General features: G+C 30.9%; 2 protein-coding genes across 3 annotated transcripts; one reads left to right on the forward strand and one right to left on the reverse strand.

The window, feature by feature from the left end:
• The first annotated feature begins 185 nt into the window (after positions 1-185).
• LOC108461661 (glycosyltransferase BC10-like) lies at positions 186-4819 on the forward strand. Its single transcript, XM_017761564.2, has 11 exons — positions 186-999; positions 1368-1933; positions 2409-2507; positions 2667-2767; positions 2852-2923; positions 3055-3145; positions 3295-3375; positions 3469-3528; positions 3620-3742; positions 4390-4428; positions 4537-4819. Exons 2-11 carry the CDS (start codon positions 1595-1597, stop codon positions 4666-4668), a joined length of 1137 nt encoding a protein of 378 aa, XP_017617053.1. The 5' UTR covers positions 186-999; positions 1368-1594; the 3' UTR covers positions 4669-4819.
• Positions 4820-7091: 2272 nt separating this feature from the next.
• On the reverse strand, positions 7092-10148 carry LOC108463012 (replication protein A 32 kDa subunit A-like). 2 transcript variants are annotated; one of them, XM_017762949.2, is made up of 11 exons: positions 9843-10148; positions 9624-9745; positions 9322-9432; positions 9046-9143; positions 8800-8841; positions 8616-8693; positions 8242-8335; positions 8065-8136; positions 7896-7975; positions 7456-7524; positions 7092-7341 (listed from the first exon to the last, which is right to left on the reverse strand). In XM_017762949.2, the coding sequence occupies exons 2-11, from the start codon at positions 9717-9719 to the stop codon at positions 7257-7259; spliced, it is 825 nt and encodes a 274-aa protein (XP_017618438.1). In that variant the 5' UTR covers positions 9720-9745; positions 9843-10148; the 3' UTR covers positions 7092-7256. The 2 variants fall into 2 exon arrangements, with proteins under 2 accessions (XP_017618438.1, XP_017618437.1); XM_017762948.2 differs by having other exon boundaries at positions 8065-8157.
• Between the last annotated feature and the right edge of the window lie 11876 nt (positions 10149-22024).

Here is a 22024-nt window from a genome sequence, read left to right on the forward strand (position 1 = left end):
TTAGATTAAAAAATTTAGGTATACAAGTTGCCATGTTTAGGTATCCCTATATATTATCCCTATAAAATATTATTTCTTTAAAAATAATTTCTGAAAATTAAAAATAAATCAAATATAAAATCGATAAAACCGCAGGTATTTTTTTAAGGGCAGAAATCTCCAATAGTGGCAACTTCCTTCTTTTTGGGGATAAGTAGTTTTCTTTCTTTCTTTTCACCTTTTCTATTGTCCTAAATTATCCCATCCATACGGCAATACATAACCATTTATGTCCCTGTTCCTCCATCTTCCCTTCTATTTCAAGCTTGCTTTTTTTTTTTCTTCTTATTTTCAACCCACCATATCCACAAAATCCCCATATTATGTCCTCCTCCTGAACCTTGGGTTGACCTTTATTTTTGAAAATGACCAAAACTTTTAAGTTAAACATGCTTAAACTTCTTTTGCTTGCTTCTCAAGCTAAAAAGAAAACATTCCAAAGTTTTGGGTACATGAAATAAGGAACTATTAATGATGAAAAAGTTTATGCCTTTGGGTATTATTGAATACACACAACACAGGGATGAATGGATGAGATGTGTTTTTGGAGTGGACTATGTGACTGTTACTTTCCTTTTGTTTTACTATCACTAATAACAAATAATAAATTAAAAAATGGCTAATTAAGTATATTAAAAAAAAAACTGTAGATAGTGATCAAGTTGAATGATTTCATTTTTCTCCAAGTTGGGAACTTTTGAATGTACAAAGTGGGAAACTTGAAAGAAAGAAAGGAAAGAAAGTGATTTTTTTTTTCCAATTTAAAAAATAATTTATTTTTTATGGGGGGTGCTTTCTTTAGTTTCCTTCTTAGACTTTAGAATTGCCACTGTTACTAACTGGAGCTGGAACTTGAACTGGATCTGGATCTGGATCTGGATCTCTCTCTCTTTCTCTCTCACTCTCATATTTTCTCAGTACTCTGCATTTTCCTATCAAACCCCATCTCTCAAATTCAAGGTACTCTTGCTTCTCTTCATCACTTCATTGCAACTACTGTTCATTTCTCTTCTCTTTTTTCCCCCTATTTGCTCTAAGAGTTCTTCACTTTGATTCTATTCTCATTAGCATATTAGGGAAGGTAAAGTTGATTTGCAGGAGTCTGATGTAGGAACCAATACATAAAAAATCTATGTTCAATCTTTGCATTGTTCACATGGGGTATGTCACTATGTTTATTTGTGTCTGAGTTATTCAAAATCACAGTATGGTCACTGCTCATTCAAACTTGTTTTTCTTTTCAAGATTGATTAAACTTTAAAGCATATACATGTTTGTTGTATTCATTAAATTGATGCTGTCTTTGTCTACCATCTACCCTTTTTCAGATTATGGTCTGATCCCAGAAAAAGAAACTTAATTGCAGACAATAAAGGGTATCTGTTTGCAGTCAACGGTCAACGGTCAAAACAGGCTAAGTAATAAGATGGTGAGATTAAGGACAGTGAGTGATGGTTTGAGATGCTGATATGTTGCCTTCAAAATCTAGATGAAGGCAACCACCCTATGCAGTGCAGTGGCAACTAAATGTAAAAGCTATTGATATTTCCTCATCATGTCTGGTTCAAGACAGCGTCCCTACCTCAAGAGGCCTGTGTGGATTATTGTATTGGTGAATTTTGTGATCTTGTTCTTGATTGCTGCCTATCTTTACCCTCCGGCAACTTCGGCAGCTTGCTTTATTTTTTCTCCTACAGACTGTACTTTGCTCAAACAGCCACCAGCTCCCAAAATTCCTACTAGGGAATTAACTGATGATGAGACCATCTCTCAGGTTGTAATTAAGGAAATCCTCAAAACACCTCCTATTGAATCCAACAATCCGAAAATTGCCTTCCTGTTTTTGACTCCGGGGCAACTCCCTTTTGAGCCACTCTGGGCTAAGTTCTTTCAGGTAAGACTTCCAGCTCCTTGCTTGATCATTGATGTTTTTTGTTTTGGCTTTTCACTCGGTTATGGTTATGCAACTTCTTATTTGCAAGTATTTCCAATAAGAGTGCTTATGTTTGGTTCCAAGTAGCTGCCTTAACATGGCTTTGTTCTTTGTGTGTCTTATGGGCCTTGATCTTTGTTTTGAACTTGCTGCCTTGTATGTTTGTCATTCATATTAAATGAAATTTGGTATCAGCTCTGATAAATGCAAAAGACAGCCATAGGTGCTGGTGCATGCTGGACAGAAGTATTCATTTCTTGGCTTTCCAAACTGATCTAAATGCAGGCTAGGTTGCATTTTCTTTCTTTCTTTCTTTTTAAAGCTTTTTGTAGGTGAACAAATTATATAGAAACATGGGTACACCGATATATGCCTTTGCTGGGGACTTATACAAACTTCACTATTAAAAATCACAATGTTTAATCTTTTCCTGCAGGGCCATGAGGGTAGATTCTCTGTCTATGTTCATGCTTCCAAAGAAAAGCCAGTACACACAAGTCATTACTTCATGGGCCGAGACATTCACAGTGAATCGGTTGGTAGCATTAATCATTTTATGCATTTTGTTATAAAAATTTTGATGAAACCTTTTGCTCCTCAATTTTGATGAATCTTTATCCGCCATTAAACTTCAAATTTCTGCTTGAATATCACTTTATATAGTGTCACCTAAATAGCAGCTATAAAAATGCAGGTGTCTTGGGGTAAAATTTCCATGGTTGATGCTGAGAGGAGACTGTTGGCACGGGCACTTTTAGACCCTGATAACCAGCAGTTCGTGTTGTTGTCCGAAAGGTAAATGTGGCATAGGATTTCATTTCTTAATATTCTCATGATAAGTAGTTATCTGAAGTTTTCCCCTTAAACCTTCTTCCACAGTTGCATACCATTACAGAACTTTGACTATGTCTACAACTACTTGATGCTCACTAATGTCAGCTTTATCGACTCGTAAGCAACATTGAACTCTTTCCTTTATCCTGTCCTGTAACTTTAGTGTGAAAGCCTTTCCATTTGTTGTTGTAAATATTGAGTTTATGAAAACTATTTTTTTCCCTCACTTGATCTCTTCCTCTCATCAGTTTTGTGGATCTTGGTCCACATGGATCTGGGAGATATTCCGAGCATATGATGCCTGAAGTTGAAAAGGACCATTTTCGAAAAGGCTCACAGGTAAATCCCTTTTAGACTAATAATATATGGCTTTGCAGCTAAACACTGAAAGTGTAGTTAGATTGAAACAATAGACAATGGTGGACAATTACATTTTGGGGTTTAATCTGTGATTATAAATGAGTTAATCAACTTTTTGTTTGTTTCAGTGGTTCTCCATGAAGCGGCAGCATGCTATAATAGTTATGGCTGACAGCCTATATTACACTAAGTTTAGGTATTACTGCAAGGTAATCTTCCTATTGGACTCACCTTATTGCATGTATTGTGAATAAGAATATAATGTGATTATATTAACATCCATGTTATGTGTGTTGTGTCAGCCAAATATGGAAGGGCGCAATTGCTATGCAGATGAGCATTACTTGCCAACTTTTTTCAATGTTGGTACATTTAGACTCGCTTATGCTGCTTGTATCAATAAATACTTGCTTTGATTTTTTATATATTATATTTGTGCATACTTGCATGTAGATGATTGATCCTGTTGGAATAGCAAACCGGTCAGTAACATATGTGGATTGGTCTGAACGGAAGTGGCATCCTAAATCATTTAAGGCCGAAGATATTACATTGAAGTTCCTCGAGAACCTTACAGTACGTTGTCACATTACATTACATTTTATTTATGTGCCTTGTCTCTACTAAGAGCCCTACGGGTTTAAAGGCCGAGAATTCTGCCATTAATGACCAATTTGCCGTAAGTCATGGGGTTCGAGTTAGACCATGCGTAAACTCTTCAGTTTGCCACAGTTCCAACTGTTTAGGCATTTAAAAATGCTCCACTCTCTGTGGAGTAGGGAAACAAAACTCGCTAACTCAAATGGGAGCATGCTCTACCATTAATGACCCATATATTATATGGTCATGAGGTTGAGTCAGACCATGCGCAAACTGATGAGTTTGCACATGTTTCCGCCCTGTTCAGGTATCATGTGGCATTCATATTCTGCGTCTCTCAATAGAGTGGGGAAACAAAACCCTCTAGCTCAAGCGGTAGCATGCTGTCCCATCAATGACTTATATGCCATAGGTCATGAGATTAAGTCAAACCATACGCAAATTCTTCAATTTACCATAGTTCTACTCTGTTCAGACACTATGAGTCGTTCACATTCTGTGAACCCATAAAGGGCCTCAAAACCCCAACCAATGTGAACCCCTCAAAACCCCAACCAGAATTAATAAGAGTGTGTTGATTGGTGTAGATTTAAGAAAGAAAAACTCATTGTGTTTTTTTGCAGACCATTGACGACATAGTCCATTTCACAAGTGATGAAAAGGTAAAAAGAGTACTTATTTTGTTTTCATTTTATTTTTTTACTCTTATAATAAAATAATAAATAAAATGGGGGTGTTAGTATATTAATTGGTATGGGTGGTGGGTGCAGAGAATGCTTACAGGACCATGCATGTGGAATGGAATAAAGAGACCTTGTTATTTATTCGCAAGAAAGTTTTATCCAGAAACATCGGAGAGGTTGATGTTCTATTTCTCTAATTATACAACACTATCTGTGTAGTCTTTCCCTTTCCCCTTGCCTTTCCCTAGTGCTGTGATTAATGCTATTATTCTTTGATTTGATGGGATCAGTATCACAAGTGGACTCAGATCAATGTCATTCAACAGGATTAAAATTTTGATTGATAAAGGTTTTATTTTAAGGGTTTTTATTTCAGCGTTTTAAATATTAATATCACTATAGTCTTATCATATCTGTTCTTTTTAATATAATGTCTAGAAACGTTCATAGTTCCTTTCAACTCTTAAATAGAATTATAATGCGCTTCAGCGCACGCAAACTTACGTCTTCTTATACTGGCAATAATACCCATACCGATCGGCGAATGACATAACATTTGACTTCACATACATGAGTAGGAAGAATAGACAAGTGAGAAAGAATGGAGCTGTAAAATTTATTGATTCATGGGCATCCTTTTGTATACTAGATTTGTAATGATTATAATATAATATTGTGCTCCTAAACATTAGGAGAATTATTCAAAATTATTATCAGATTTTTAATAATTATTTAAATTAATGCGTATTATATTTTTGGGTTTGAATTTTAGATAGTGGATTTGAGTATAATATATTTAAGTTTGAATTCTTGAATAAATGTTTTGAATATATAAATTTAATAGGATAATATATTTTAATCGATTTCTCTAATCAACCCAAAAATTTAATTTAATTGAACTAATTTAATCAAAATGGCTCAGTTTGAATAGTTATATCGGTTTTAATTGACTTCTGTTCACTCATAAAGACATAAACTAGAAGTTTAGGGTTTATAAATTTACAAAAATATTCTTTTGATGTTTAAAACTTAATAAATTTAATAAGTAGAAGTGAGTTTCTTCTCTAGGTATTTGGACTAGGTTTGAATTCTAGAGTTGACATTTTTGAGATGACTTTACTTGAATACCACTTTTAACGTAAGAAAAATTAGGCTCAATTTATAAAACGGATAGAAACACCTATAATTATAAAAATAAAAATAAAAAAAACAAAAGAGTTAATAATAAAAAGACTTCAATTCATCGTGACAATATAATTAACAACAAATAATATTTTATTACTTCAAAATTTATGTACAGAATAATTACTTGTACATTAGATTATAGTTTAGAATAACCATTTGTACGTTAGTATATCATATAGTATTACAGACTATAATAAACATATTTAAATGTCAATTGAAACAACGTTTTTAAATTAATCTAAAATAATGTAAAAATGAAATTTAATTTTAAAACAGATTTAGAAATTAAAATATTTAAAAACCAATGGAAATAATGTATTTAAAAATAAATTAAAATACCATAAAATTTATAAAACTAAAATCTTTAAAGTTACAAATTTGTTAACAAAAATTTAAACCAAAAATATTATTAAGAATTTTAAAACATAACTAAAATATTTATGTAATTATAATTAACAGTAATAAGTTTTAAAAAAATGGATTATATTGTTAAATGTATTGAAATATGTTATAAAAACCATAAAAATTGAAAAAAAGTCTTAAATTATATTAAAATTTATAAATTAACATAATTTGTAACCATGTTAAATTTCAAATTATATTATGTTGTAAATTGATATAAAATAATTTTGAAAATGCAATAAAAATAGGAAAAATAGATTTTAAAAATAGTTTTGAATAACATATTTTTAAAATACATATCAAAACAATTAAAATTTGGCAGAAGTTTTACACATTTTAGTATATGAGATGCCAATAAACTATTTCAATTAATAATATTTAATCACACTCATAATATATTTTTAGTAAAGAGAAAAAAAAGTTTCATTTATTTTAAATAAATCTTATTATTTATTACAGATCGTGTGGTCTGGATAATTTAGTTATCAATTGACACACACGAATACAATCTATTGTAAAATTTATCGAAAGGAAAAGGATTTATTTTCAAAACTTCTAACATATATTGCGGGTGTGAGTGAGAACCAATATTTAAATGAAAAGCCTAGGCTTAATTTACTATATATATAGTTAAATTTGTTTGTTTTACCTTTTTACTATTTTTGTATAAAACAGAGAAACATTAACGAAAATTTGATCAGTTAATATACTCAATAATTTGTTTTAAAACTAATTTACATGGTTAATTAATTACGGAAAAGCCAATTATATTGTTATTGAGGCTAATTAATATAATTTGTATTTTATAATCAAATTAAAATAATAAGCCAACTGGCATATCAACAGAAGAATGTCATCCCTTGTGGCAATACCAACTCGTTCATACAAAAGATTTCTTTGGATATATTTCATATAATATGATATCTACCACTAAACGAATTTCTCTACCTATAAATGTATTTACTATAATATGATACTTGCATTCTAATACTAGGCAGAACTCATTTTGTTATGTTGTGTTGGTGTGGTTCAGCCTAGGAATGATGCCTAAAAGATTGAAGCATGCAATTCCATTCTATTAGATTCTACAAGATTGAAGCGTACAATCCAATACAAGCAAATATATCATACAAATAAAGTAAAAGAAACGACAACATCCATCACCAGTCATTACAGACCCAATTTAACACCTAATTCCAAGCTAAGCTATGCTCTGAAACTTAGAGACCTTCTACAGCCTTGTAGTGATAATCATCAATGGAGGAGTAAACCAAACCTTCCCTTTCAAGAAACTCAATCGCATCCCTACCACAAGAGAAGAGAAAAAAAAAAGAAGCAAAAATGAATAAATTAATAGATGAATATTTTACATATACATAACTAAAATTAACTCCAAAAGTATATTCATCATATACATACTTGATTTTCTCTAGGGGAGATTTCAACTGTTGTGAAAGTTCGTCTACGTGTATTCCCATTTCTCGATCACTGTAAATGGTAATAACCATCCAGTCAAATCAATTCAGAAAATCCTTAGTAGTAAGTTAAAAATTCCAAGTTTGTTCCTTTGATGGAAAGCCCCAAATAGCTATTCAAGCCAACCAAACGTAACATGGATGTTTAAATAGCACCAACCACCATCTCCAAAACAATTCTTTAAGAGCAAACAAGGCATTCTTCAAGCAATGCATCATTCAAGTTCATGAAAAAGCTTGATTTTGATTAAGTTATACGGGTAATCAGAACATGCTTCTCATCTATTGCAATTCATTCAAGTTGCATACGGGGTTTCCCAATTGAAAATTTTTGAAGCCAGGTTTCTTCCCTAGGGGAAAAACAAGTTTTTGTTCAGTACTTACATGTTTGAAGGTTGCTGCAGATAGTTCAGGACCAATTTATCAAAACTCTTGAGTCCATCAGCATTATATTGCATAGAGAACTGGAAAAAGAAAAGATAATATTTATTGAAAGAAAAAAAAAAGAGAGGATTTAATGGAAATGATAAAGTTTGATATTTTGATTTCATACATCATTTGTCGAAGCTGGGTGGTGCCCATTTGATGCACCCCGCACAGGAGTGCTGAATGATAAATCTGGCGCCTGTGAGGCCAAAACACTACCCTGTGATTACAATGAGCATAAGGAAAAGCCATACTCATCTCCAAAAGAATAAATTAAACTGTATAAGCATCTTAATATGCAAACCTCGTCAGCTTTAGACTGTACTTTGGAATTCTGCAGGTGGAAATGTATGCACTCAAGATAGTGGCAAGTAACTTCATCGAAATTTGTCACCAACCTAGAATTGCAAGCAAACCAAAGAATATTACATATCCAAACTAGTCTGTTGGTTTACGATTAATAGGTTAGGCAATCAAGTAGATAACAAATATAAAGGAATCCATATGAACAATTTGTCACATGATATGGATCAGATGCCGTTGGAAATCTTAGTAAGATCAGATTCAAGCACGGATCAGATACTATCAAACAATTTGTGGAATGTGATAACAATAAAAGGGAGATCCCAACCTTGCAAATCTATTGGGAAACTAGGAATTTTATTTATGGAACCATACCTCACAGAGAAGGCATTTAATTGCCTCTTGCTTTGAAAAGTTTGCAAGTGTCCATTAACACGAACATAAGTCCCATCTCTATAGCAAAGAGAAATTAAAGAATGACACAAAATATAATAATATAAAAGCATATAATGACATTTCAACAATAAATGCTTGATTGAATTAAATGGAGGGAACTTACTCCAAGGCATCCAAGTCTCTTGTGTCGAGTCTTTCAGTTACCCTGATTGAAACAGAAAAATTCGTTTAGAGAAATAGATACAGATTTCAAATCAAAATTGCTTCTTTCACTTCAATATTGATTTTTAATGCGGTGTTGAAACAAAAAAAAAACCACTAAGGTTACCAGTAATGCAGGGAAACGAATTAAATAACAATAGGATGACATTCATAATTCGTAGAATTAAAATGGAATCTACCGCTTTACCATCTTATACATTCAATTCGGCCTGTTCCATCATCGAGCTGGAAACGTACATCTGAGGACCTTGAATTTTTGTTAAACACCATGCCAACTACAGTAACCTGAACCAGCAATGCATCCGAAAGTAAGATAAAAGAAAGAAGAATGAATTAATCAAATAATTCGATGAGTTATGAGGATTTCTTCAAATAAGCTAAGAGATTTGTAACTGTAGATGCCCAGATTTAAACACTGCGATTCTTTTCAAGGGAAACAGTGGAAGGATCTAAGAAACGGTACATTGGCAACATCAACACCATCAATTATGAAGCTGGATTTCTCATCACCAGATTGAGATGCTTCACTTATCTGCTTCACCGTCGCTGGTACCAACCCCTGCATATCACGGATCTGCTAACCGCCAAACAGGTAAAAACGTGAAATTAGATCGATCGACTTCAACAAACATTCAAATTTTCAAATTTCCTCTACTAGATTTATTTGATTTCCCCTGGCGCGAAACAATTCTGCCGATATTTTCCAGGCTGCCAAACAGAACATAGGAAGGATAAGGACATAAAGGTTAAAGAGAGATGACTGACCCTAGCAGAAGATGGAGTTGAGCCACCGAGCTGAGAAGACATGAATCCGCCACCGGCCAAGGGGGAGCTGTCTTCAAACTGACTACTAGAAAACATGTTTGAAACCCTAAAAGCAGAGATAACTGATACGAGAGAGGCAGAGACGAAAATAAAACTGAAATTAATTCTATATGCAAACTATATAAAAAGTACTTGCAGTAAAGAGAGAAGTTGGTTTACCGCTTTAAACTTTCCCGCCAATTAGTCTGTAGTTTTCCCGCCTGATTTTTCATTTTAACAAAGAAATTCAAGAAATGGACCGTAACCTTGTGCCCATTCGATAATAGCTCCTCTACTATATATAACTACTGTTACCCTTCTGTCTTAGCGTAGTGATAGGAGGCTGTTTATTCAGCCCAATTTGCATTCCTCTTACTTGAGTCCACTAAGTGTAAAGAACATCCAACTAGCAAAACTAGTCGGCAATTTTACGATTAGAGTTGTCCATCGCCGAGTTCGGTCTTAACAAGATTTTAGACCCGGTTGCTAGATTCGGTTTCAGGTCAATAAATGGGCTTAAAATTTTTTTTAAGTTCGACCCGGATAAAAATGTTAAAATCCTAGCTCAATCCGACCCAGCTTGTATTAATTTTTTAAAATTTTATTTTTTATATAAAAATAAAAATACAATACACCAAATACACCAAAAATATTAAGATAAATATTTTCTAGCAAAATAAAAATAAATTTAAAAAGTCTTTATACTTAAGTAATACTACTTAACAAACAAATGCCTCTAAAATAGTAGCAAATTTAATAATAAAACAAGTGTTATACAATATCCAAATATTAACAACAAAATAATAACATAATAGTGAAATAGTAACAAAACAGTGGCAAAAAAGTGATAAAACAATAGCAAAACATGGAAAAACAACAACAAAAATAGCAAGGTTTTTTTATTGAAATTTTGAGTTGGGGCCGAGCCAAAACCTTACCTGAGGCTTAGTCTACTTTCTAAACAAGCATTGTTTTTTTGCCCAAATCTATTTTTTTTATATTTTTATCAAAATTCTCTCTTTTTTGGAGTGAACTTTCAGATCGAATCAAGTGGCCTAACCTATTGATAACTCTGTTTATGATTGACCAAAAATATTTTAACAATGGTTAAATAAATTAAAATTTCCATTATATTTATTAAAGATATAAAATGATTACAATCGCGAAAACAGTACTTTTGTTTGTGAATAAAGCAGAACAGGAGCTGTAAAAGATAAATTAGAAAACAACTAATTTAGGAAAAGTAATGGCTAAACTACACTAACTGCCCCTCAATTTTGTTCAAATTTTCATTTTTATCACTGACGTTTTAAAACTTACAAAATTATTACTAATATTATCGGGTTGTTACATCTTGGTCACCCATTCGTTAACTTTCATTATCCCCTAGCGAAAAGATGAAGTGGCACATTAATTTAAATGATTGATGATTAATATGACTCCTGAATTATAACTAAAATCTCATTTAAATATTTTAGAAATTTTCCTACACACACAATAGGGAAATATCCACACCATCCATGCGTACATTAAGTCTAAAGAGAGTTGCTCAAATAATAAAGATATACCACTTACTCTTCAAAAACTTAATACGGGAATTCGAATGGCATAAATTTGTTGAATGTTGTTTTTTGCCAACGAAATTCTGTTGCCTTGGAAAATGCCTAATTTTCCACCTCCAATTCATTCTTAGCAACTCCATAATTGCCTCTGTCAAGCATGAATTTAGCTAAGTAATACTTCTTTCTTCAGTCGAATGCAATGGTAGATCTTAACATGATCAAGTTTCGAAGAAATTTAATTTAAATTTCAAAAATTATTATAGATCTAATGAGAACTTTTTTAAAAAATGTGGTTTTAAATAATTTTTTAAATTACGAGGTTCAATAAGTAATTTTTTTTATAAGTTTGAAGCTTACTTACATTTTTTAAAAGTTTCGAAATTTTTAATAAGAGCGGCTAAAATTTTTCGATAGTCAAAAATTTCTATATAAAGAAAAAGAAGAATCTTACATTTGGTACCTATATTTTCATAAAATGTCTAATGTGGTACTTAAACTATTCATATGTGTTTTATTATGGTACTTAAAATTTCATAAGATGTCCAATGTAATACCTCTATTTTGAAAATGTTCAATGTGGTACCCAAATTGTATCATAATAAAATACATATTGATAGTTTAGGTACCGCATTGGACATATTCAAAGTAGAGGTACCACATTGGATGTTTTATGATAGTACATGTACCATAATAAAAACAGTATTGATAGTTTAATTATCACATTAAATAATTTCAAAATACAAGTACCACATAGAACATTTCATGAAAGTAAAGGTACTAAATGTGATATTATCCATAAAGAAAATCCTAGCTCCCATTACTTCTGACTAAAGGTTAACTAGAGTTGTCCATGGGTCGGGTCGAGCCCTAACAAAATTTCAAGCTCAATTGATAGGCTTAGGCCTCACCCAAAAAATGGTCTCAAAATTTTTGTCTAAGCCAGTCCCAGATAAAAATGTTAAAACCCGAACTCGGCACGGTGCACCCATATTAATTTTTATTGTATTTTTATATAAAAATAAAAATATAATACACCAAGTATACTAAAATATTAAAATAAATATTTCTCAAATTAAAAAATCTTTATACTTAAATAACACTAATATAAGTGTAACTTAATAAGTAAATACCTCTAAAATAATAGCAAATTTAACAATAAAACAAGTGTTATACAATATCCAAACATTGACAACAATATAGTAACAACATAATAATGGAATGGTAAAAAAACAGTGACAAAAAATAAGAAAATAGTAGCAAAATAGTAAGATTTTTTTATTGTAAATTCGGGTAGGGTCCAGGCCAAAAACCTTACTCGAGGCCTAGCCCATTTTCTAAACGAATCTTAATTTTTATCCAAATCTATTTTTTAAACCTATATTTTTAATCAAACTCTTTTATTTTTGGGGAACAACTTTAATGTTAACATTTATCCCCTTTCCACAAAACTTGGTCTACAAGAATGGTACTTTTGGAGAAGCTAAGCTTTGGTTATGGTTTTTTAATCCATAAACGGTAGCAAATTAAGTAAGTTATGCCTCTTTCCTTTTGATCTATTATAATAACATATTATTTTTAAACTGTAAAGTTAAAAGAGTATATAATAATTTTTAATTCTAAGAAAAGAATGATGATATTATTTTATTGGTAATTAATTTTATTTTATTTTAGGATTACCTTTATGATGAAATAGAATTTTCTTATATTAATTATCCAACATGCATTATTATTTTATGCACTAACAAGAGAATTTAAAAAAAAAAACCTGGATAAGTAAGGTTATAACACCAAAATCCTTATTATTGCAATAATTTAGAAGAGTTTAAGACAAATTTTTAAATTTAAAAGATGAAAATACAATTTTTTATATTACATTACTTATAATTTCATAAATTTTGAAGGATTTAAATAACAATTTTATTCTTTTTAGAAAACCAAAATCACTATGGTCAACCTCTTATCTAGATCTTGTCATGAGTAGGATTATCTATTTAGACTGGAAAGTCCATCCGAAATTTGAAAGAATTTAGACAAAAATATTAGGCTCAAAAAATAGGTTCGGCCAAATAGATGAGACTTGTTTATAATATGGGCGAGTTCAAGTTTGAACATTCAAGTCCGACCTAATCTAACCTGTTTTAAGTTTATAATACTTTATATTATGTTATTTTTATATATTATGTAATTTATAACACATTAAAATATATATAATACTACTATAATGTAAATATTAAAATAATATTAAGATAACTATATAAAAAATTTTAAAAATAAAAAATATTTTTAAAAATAAAGAATATAAATGAACTTAAAACTAGCTTAGGTTAGTCTTTTACAAATATAGATAGATTTGAATAAAATTTTAGACCCACATTTCAAATTAAACAAAACTTAAATAAATATAAAATATGTTAATATTATATTTAGACTTCACTAGACCCTACAACACCTTTACTGTTGTGTACCCGTCGCTTCCAACACAAATTTATAAGACTGATGAATAAATAAAAAGATGGTATGGATGGAGTAGATTGAATTAAAAATGTTAAAATATAAAATGATTCTTGATAAAAATGAAATTTATGACTGGAATATTGATAGGACGACAGGTTCCACTAAACATGAAAGTGACAATGATAAGGCTTACCTTTTTGTACGTTTAATCTTAGAAGCGAGATTGTGTGGAGTCTATTAAGCCAGCCATTGCTAGATTCCATGCCTCTCTTACAGTTACCCCCACTCACTCTCATGTTTCCATCGTTTTATTAGAATTTAGAACCCCATCTTTTCTCTTTTGCAACAAAAGAATCCTATCTATGAGACAACCCCCCAAAAAAAGGGATTTGTATTTCACAGAAAAATGACCTCCTTTTTACAAGGCAATGTAAGCCAACATGTGATGCTCTCACCTGTCATCTCTAACACCATGTTCGTGTGTTGCAGCCCATTATTTGGCCGTCTCGCTAACAGCTTAGCTTAACGTTTTGAACAAGCTTTTGAGAATATATTATACAATGACAAATAGGAATAGGAATATAGTAGGAGATAGCACCGACCATATTTGTTTGGAGGATAAAATTTTGGATAATCTACGAAAACAGTCACTTTTGTTTGTCTCAAGTTACATTTGAGTCACTTATGTTTGAAATATTATATTTTAGTCACTTATGTTACCGTTTTGTTACGAAATGATCATTCTGCCGTTAAGATCTGTTATTTCCCAAACAACAGTCTGACGTGAATGTTAAAAAATCAATTAATTTACTTGGCTGGACATCCATGTTGGCATTTAAAATTCATTTTAACTATCATGTCGGTCTACCATTTAGAACGTAACAAATCTTAACGACAGAGTGACCATTTCATAACAAAATAATAACGTAAGTGACTAAAATGTAACATGAGATAAACAAGAGTGGTTATTTTAATAACTTATCTTAAAATTTTAGGTAATTTATAAGATGAGGTTGGGCTAGTAGCCATTATTAGCTAGGTGAGGTTAGATTTATATATATTAGGGTAAACTACAACAGTAGTCACCCAACTATGAATTTTTTTCTTTTTTGGTCACTCAATTATCTTGAATTTTTGGATCTTTTCATTTTTACGTTAGCTAACTGGTAACTGAAAAATACAAATTGAATAGTTGAGTTGACCAATTTTAAAATTTTCATAGTTAAATGACAAAAAAAAATTTGAGTGACCTTTACTGTAGTTTACCCTATTATTATTAATATCGTATATAATTACTTAAGTGTATATTAATCTAAAATGCGAGTTTCAAATTTTATTGAAGCTTACTCATATTTGTAAGCCACTAACATGAACTTATTTACATTCATTATATTATTTTGTATTTAATATTTAACAATATTAATATTTTTCCTTTTATAATTTTTGAAAACATAAGCAGCTTAGCACATTTTCTGTTCTTTATTTAAAGTGAATGTTTTTTAAATATAAAAAAATATAATGTTTTTATCCAAAACATTTTTCAAGGGTCCATACTTAAAAATTAGTGTTGCGTCCTTATCCAAAGGAACGTTCATTGTTATCATTTTAGCATTTTAGTTCCTTTTGTTAGTGGCGTTGGGAAGGGCAAGTGATAGGAATCACCAAATATGCTGTAACCACTTGGGAAAGTGGGGGCGTCTACTCCTTATGTCAATCACCCCCAGGTACTCGCAGTCTAGCTGCTACCTATTTCCACTCTTCTTCATTAACAACCCACGAACATTATGCTTTTGTTGAAAACTTTGAGACCTATGCAGTCAATACTACTGCTAACTTCACTGTACTGAAAAGGATGCGTCATAATATCATATTTAGAGCTTAATATTCATATTTTTTATCAGTTTGATCTTTATTTATTTTTCGAGTTAAATTTAGTAATTAATCTTTTAAGAAGACTTAAATTTTTTTAACGGAAATGATAATAAAAATAGTAATTTTTAATGATATTGATATGATAATTCACGAGGTAGTTTATGTGTACTAGATCTGTCTATGGATCGAGTCACCTGGCCCGACCCGAAAAGTGAGAAGATTTGGACAAAAATATAAGTCCAAAAAATGGGCTCGGGCAAAAAATAAAGCCCATTTAAAAAATGAGATGGGCCTCGATGAAATTTTTTAGCTTGGGCCTGGCTCGGCCCGACCCAAATTAGCGAAAAGACAAAAAAATCTACTATTTTCTTGTTGTTTTCTCATTGTTTTGCTACAATTTTACTATTATATTACTATTATTTTACTGTTATTGTTTGAATATTATATAACTCTTGTTTTTTATTAATTTTGTTACTACTTTAGAGGTATTTGCTTGTTAAGTTACACAAATCTTAGTGTTATTTAAGTATAAATATATTTTTAATTTATTTCCAATTTGTTGGGAAACATTTATTTTAATATTTTTAGTATTTTTGATATATTATATTTTTAAATTTTTTATATAAAAAAATAATTCGACTGGGCTAGGTTCGAGTTTTAGTATTTTTATCCAAGCTGGGCTTGGGCAAAATTTTAACCTCATTTTTTAGACTGGGTTAAGCCTGAGCCTAGCAAACAGGTCTAAAATTTTGGAAAAACCCGATTTCGCTCATGGACAGGTCTAATGTGTAGTTTATGCTAACATGATATTATTTATCTTATATGCCACTATATCTACAAACAATTTAGACAACATACAAATGTTCAAAAAATTAGCATAAAATACACGTGAATTATCATGTGAGCTGTCATATTTAAAAATTTAATGATTTAGTTAATATTTTATTTTTTTAAAAATTAAAGTCAAATTTAATTAAAAAATAAGAAATAATTTGATAATATATATGTATTTACACACAAATGAGCAACTCTTCCTGATTTGAGATTAAAGTGGTAGAATGCCTGGAAAAAAAGAAAAAAGCAAAGTCTTTTTGTCCAGATAATCTTATTGATGGGGTATCACTGTGGAAAAGTCCCTAAAAAAGGATTGGTGATAATACATTTGGAGGCTGTATGCTGTCACATTTTCAGATAATTATTCCTCTCCCATATGTACATATTCCCTCCCTCCGCCTTTCATTCTTCCCTTTTGCATTACGAAATTTGACTGAATTAACAGAAAAAAATGATATTAAAAAAATATATATACATTTTTTAAAAAATAAAAATAAAATAAATGAACTGAGGTTCCAGGCGTAGTTGGGGTGTTGATAGCGGCCTGACTCCACCTAAAACAAAAAAATTTTTATTTACACATTTTAAAATTTTAAAAAATTTAAATTAATAAGATAAAATTACATTTAATTCCCTAAAAATAATAAAAATATAATTTAATTTCTGACATTCCTAAATAATTTTTCTGATTTGGCCCCTGTTGAAGCCGGTGAAACCGTACGAAGACTTCATATAGGAATTGACTTCTTTTCTATCACTAATTCCTTTTGGTTCAATGGCTGTAATGGGAGGAAAGGTCTATTGAAAGAATCCTTAAAAGCAAGGTGGTGGAGCCATGGGAACAAAAATTGTGGACCAATTTAGGTGTTGTAAGGACAAAAAGTGTAAGAAGTGAGTGGGGAATATGTGCTAAAACGGAACAGTTATTGGATTGAACACCACGTTGCTAGATATACATGGGCTTGCCTGCCATTCTCAAATTCCTTCTCATCATTAACCCAAGTACACGCATGTCAATCCCCTAATATTACAAAATTCATTTCATATCCTTTCTGGGGACTAATAAAAATTCAATTTGTTATCTTCCATCGTATATTGTACCTACCCTTGAAAAACAATAAAAAAGGTTACACCTAACCTAAAAAGTTTAAAGCATAATATCAAATTTGATCCTTAATGTTTATTTTTTCTATCAATGTGATCCTCATTTGTTTTTTTAAATTAAATTTGGTTGTCTATCTTTTTAAAAAAAATTGAATTTAGCCATCGATTTTTAAAAATAGTTAAATTGTTATTTTTTAACAGAGATATTGATTAAAATATTAATTTTTAAACAACTAGCTTAAATGACAATTCACATATACTTCATGCTTCTTCTTCTTTTTTGTATTTTTAAAATTATTTGTTGTCATGACATATAAGATAAATAGTGCTAAAATTGCATTAAAGAATAAGGGCCACATTGATGAAAAATTATAATTATTGAAAATTAAATTTAATATTATAGCAAAAAAATTTAAAAATTATAGTGATGAATAAATAAAATATTACACTGTGGTGTCGATAATGTAAAAATATTATTATTTTTAATAACATTGAGGAACAATGTATTCTCAAAATTTTATTTAAAAACACTTGTTTTGAATAGGTAAATTTCATAACCCCTATGAATATAGACCATTTTCGAGAAACTATGATATTATTTGGACTAGCTTCAACCTTCATTTTTTTTTTTAACAATTTCATTATATGTTTTGATTATATCTGTTCTTTTTTATACAATGCTTAGAATTACCTATAGCCCCTTCTCAATTGAGGATAATGCGCTTCAACACATTCGAATCCACGTCCTCCTACATTCACAACAATACTCATATCAATCGAGTTAAGATTCAATCAGCAACTCCAATCTTCATGCTTTGATAGGCTCTTATTATCATGCTAACAATTTACTTTTATCAAAATTTATTTAAAAAATGAATGAATCGAATTAGTGTTCAAATTTATTTGTTTAATTTTACATAACAGCAAAAATCAAGGATTAGACATAATTTTAGAATTACTGCATTAAATTCAAGAAAATTGTATTTACTTATTTTCATTAATCTCCCCTTTTTATTTTAAATCCTTAGTGTTTAATTTTTATTAATCTCTTTCTACCATCTGGAATCTGGAAATAGGTGATTGAAACTTCAAACCTGCATTATACAAGAACAAAACAAAATAAAAAAATGTCGATTGAGTCTTAACTCGATTAGTATAAACGAGTTTAAATGTATTGAAGTATATTTTTTTTCTATTTACGAGTTTGAGTCAAAAAATTTATAATATAACCTCATTTTGTCGAATTAGTGAAGGAAAATATTAAAATAAACTAAGATTTGTTTTCGTTAAAACAAAAAATAGTTGAGGAATCAATTAGACAATAATGATGGGAAGAGATAAAAGGTTGAACTTGGAGATGGAGGCAGCAACCATAGATTCACAAATTGGAGAAGAAGGTAAATATGGCATGACCTTTTTCAAAGTTTGATTGATAGAGATATTTGATTATGAAACACTTTCCCATTCCCATGCGTATACAGTACCATTATTATCCTCTCATTTCTACCTTCCACGGAGTTTGTAATTCACTGTTTAACAACTTAACTTGCGGGTAGAAAAGTAAAATTACTTTTTCAAAAGTTATAGTTTCAATTTAATGAATAAATTGTAAATTTTTTTTTAAAAAAAATTTACTAGCATAGGTCAAATATTTGAAAAATTACAGGAATTGACCAATTTTGGTAAAACACTTCCACCTGGAAATATTTTCACGGAAAACTCAGAAAAACGCTTCCAATTGGATACGTTTTCAGCATATTGACAAAAAAACTCCTTCAACTGTAAATATACATTGCTTAAGAAAACAAGAGAAATGAGATTTTGGGTCTATATATATACATATATCAATTCCCATATTGTTTAAGAAAACAAAAGAAATGAGACTTTGAGTATATATAAAGGTCTATTTTGTAAGTTTTATTTCTACATTAACAGGTAGCACTAAAAAAATAAATACATTGATACTGCCACTTTTAGTGTTGATGTAGCAAAAAGCGCTTTCAGTTGGAAGCCATTTTTTTTGTCAATATGTTGAAAATGTGTCCAACTGGAAACGTTTTTTTAAGTTTTCCTTGAAAACATTTCTAACTGCAAGTGTTTTCCCAAAATTGACCCGTTCCCGAAAATTTTAAAAAAATTAGCCTATTTTCGTAATTTTTTAAAATAATGGGTTTTTTTTTTGGTTATTTAGTCCAATTTAATATATCCAAAAGATTACAATAAAATCATTATAAAATAAACTCATACATGCATCAAGCTTTTATTTTTTTATTGGTTCAAATCAATAACATAACATTTTGGCCATGCTAATAAAGACATTTGAAGTAGTATTAGTCCAACGGGAGGTTTTTTTCTTCATATGGTTGACATTTGAAGTTTGCCACACAATGTTGTTCTCCTAGAGAAGAAGTTTGATATCTTCTAGTGTCAGTTGTAGCTTTCATCCAAAGTTGAAACGTCCTGTAATAATATTCCTTCATTTATTGCTTGCATTGAGTAACATGCAATGATTGATATCAAAAAGTCTTCTAAGTATAAGAGCAATTTTAAGGATTAGAATATGCACAAAGGCCTTGGCTATTGGTTCTGAAGTTGTGGACAATTGTCATTTGAAAATTGTTAGGATCTTAGGCTATGACAATTGAATGATGTAGAGAGAGGACAACCATTGAGGGGTGTTAGAGATGGTCGCTGGAGAGCAATATAATGTTTTTTGGTTAGGAGCAGGTAAAGTAATGTTTGAGAATCAGCAAAGGATTGATTGTATTAGCTCAGAGATAATTTTGGAAGCTGCCATAGGGGCATGGGTTGCAGTTTTTAGAGATAAGGTTATTTATTACTTTCTAAATGATCCATATGGTACAAACCATGACGGTGTATATACTTTTTAAGGATTCCACTGAGATATCATTTTCTTGAAGCCAATGAAGAATCCATCTAAAGACGGGATGTCGTCTAACTAGTCAATTCGGAGGGCTAGGGGGATCTAAAATAAACTGCTCTTGCAAATGTTTAATTGAGGAAAAGATGATCCATTATTTCTCTATCAGTTTTGTAGAGGGGGCAAATGAGATCATTAGTCGAAAGTCTCCTTGCAGGAAGGTCTTTGGTTGGGAGGTTGTTTTTACAAATTTTCCACAAAAAGATGATGATTAAAGGGTATCTTTAATTACTATAGGTTTTTCCATATGGATTTTTGTGGTCTTTCAGGAGCAACATCATGATAACTCTTGTAGATATGTGAAGCGCTTTTAACCAAAAATGGCCTTTAAAGTTGCCCTTCTAAATGATTTTATATTGTCCGCCTTGTATAGAAGTAGTTTTGGTGATTAGATTAACAATTCTATCATGGTCAATGAACCTTAAGGCCTTGGATTGATCAATGGTGAATTTGCAGGGGGTAATGAAGTTGTTGCCCCAAAGTTTAATAGTTGATGTGCAACTGTGTCAATTTGAGTTTTGAGTGGGTTAGCTAATATCCAACTATTTTGATTACTTCATAGTTGGATAGTTTTACCCTTATTACAAATGTCCTTACCAGTAGTTTGTTATAGTATTTCACCGTGAGAACTTTAGTCAAAAGGTAATGATTGTCGATGAGTATACACTAGACAACTTTTGAGAGAAGGGATTCATTAAAAAGGTTCATTTTACATATGCCCATAAGAAGTGAGAGCATATATAATGTCCCAATTGCAAGTATGAAGTTTCTCATCTCCCGAGTCATGACCCCATCGATTGACCTAATTTTTTTATATCTCAAAAAATGACAAAGGGAACTTTAAAGACAATAATGGAATAAAGAGGGATAAATGAGAGTGGATTTAATTAGAATCAGTCTTTCACCTAATGTGAGGCAATTAGATTTCCAATAGAGCAAGTTTCGAGTTAAACTAATCAAGTAAGTTGCCAAATATGGCAAGATGAGCAATGGCAGTGCCTCTTTAAGTCGATTGACAATAATTTTTGAAATGATATTGTAAGGCACATTGCAAAGACTAATTGGGTAGTAACTAGAGGGGTGAAACTGGGAAATGCCTTTTGGGATGAGAACAATAAGATTTTTATTGAGCTCTCTTAATAGATGACCCGAATTGAGGAATGAAAGGGTAGAGACCGTGGCGTCTTCACAAATTATATCCCAATATTTTTTATAAGAAAACCCTAGCTTGACATCAACACTAGGGGATTTGAGTGCTCCAATTTGGAAAACAACTATCTTGACTAAACGTTAAAGGGTTTAAAAAGAGATTAAGTCATTCTAAGAGAGATAGGGCATGCTCAAGTTATTGAGATAAGAGAAGGTTGAGATTCTGTTAAATGGGGGTTGAGTTTTAAAGCGGTCAACAAATAAGTTTATAAAGACATGTTTGATGGCTAAGGGATTATCCACCCGATATTTTGAAAGAGGGTCAAATATTCCTTCAATTATGTTGACAACTTTTCATATTTTTGTGGTGAGGTGGAAAACTTAGCATTTCTATCCCGCAAACAATGCCATTGAAGTCTAGGTTTTTTAAGTCAATAAAGGTGCTC

The sequence above is a fragment of the Gossypium arboreum genome, chromosome 13, assembly GCF_025698485.1.
Source record: "Gossypium arboreum isolate Shixiya-1 chromosome 13, ASM2569848v2, whole genome shotgun sequence".
Lineage (NCBI taxonomy): Eukaryota > Viridiplantae > Streptophyta > Magnoliopsida > Malvales > Malvaceae > Gossypium > Gossypium arboreum.

What these genes read in the sequence shown, in the direction of transcription:
- LOC108463012 (XM_017762948.2), bottom strand. Translation starts at nt 9,719, where the DNA reads ATGTTTTCTAGTAGTCAGTTTGAAGACAGCTCCCCCTTGGCCGGTGGC. An exon ending in TACAGTCTAAAGCTGACGAG is followed by an intron (nt 8,158 to 8,241) that starts GTTTGCATATTA and finishes TTGTAATCACAG; the next exon opens with GGTAGTGTTTTGGCCTCACA. An exon ending in TCTCCCCTAGAGAAAATCAA is followed by an intron (nt 7,342 to 7,455) that starts GTATGTATATGA and finishes CTCTTGTGGTAG; the next exon opens with GGATGCGATTGAGTTTCTTG.
- LOC108461661 (XM_017761564.2), top strand. Translation starts at nt 1,595, where the DNA reads ATGTCTGGTTCAAGACAGCGTCCCTACCTCAAGAGGCCTGTGTGGATT. An exon ending in AATGTCAGCTTTATCGACTC is followed by an intron (nt 2,924 to 3,054) that starts GTAAGCAACATT and finishes TCCTCTCATCAG; the next exon opens with TTTTGTGGATCTTGGTCCAC. An exon ending in AGTTCCTCGAGAACCTTACA is followed by an intron (nt 3,743 to 4,389) that starts GTACGTTGTCAC and finishes GTTTTTTTGCAG; the next exon opens with ACCATTGACGACATAGTCCA.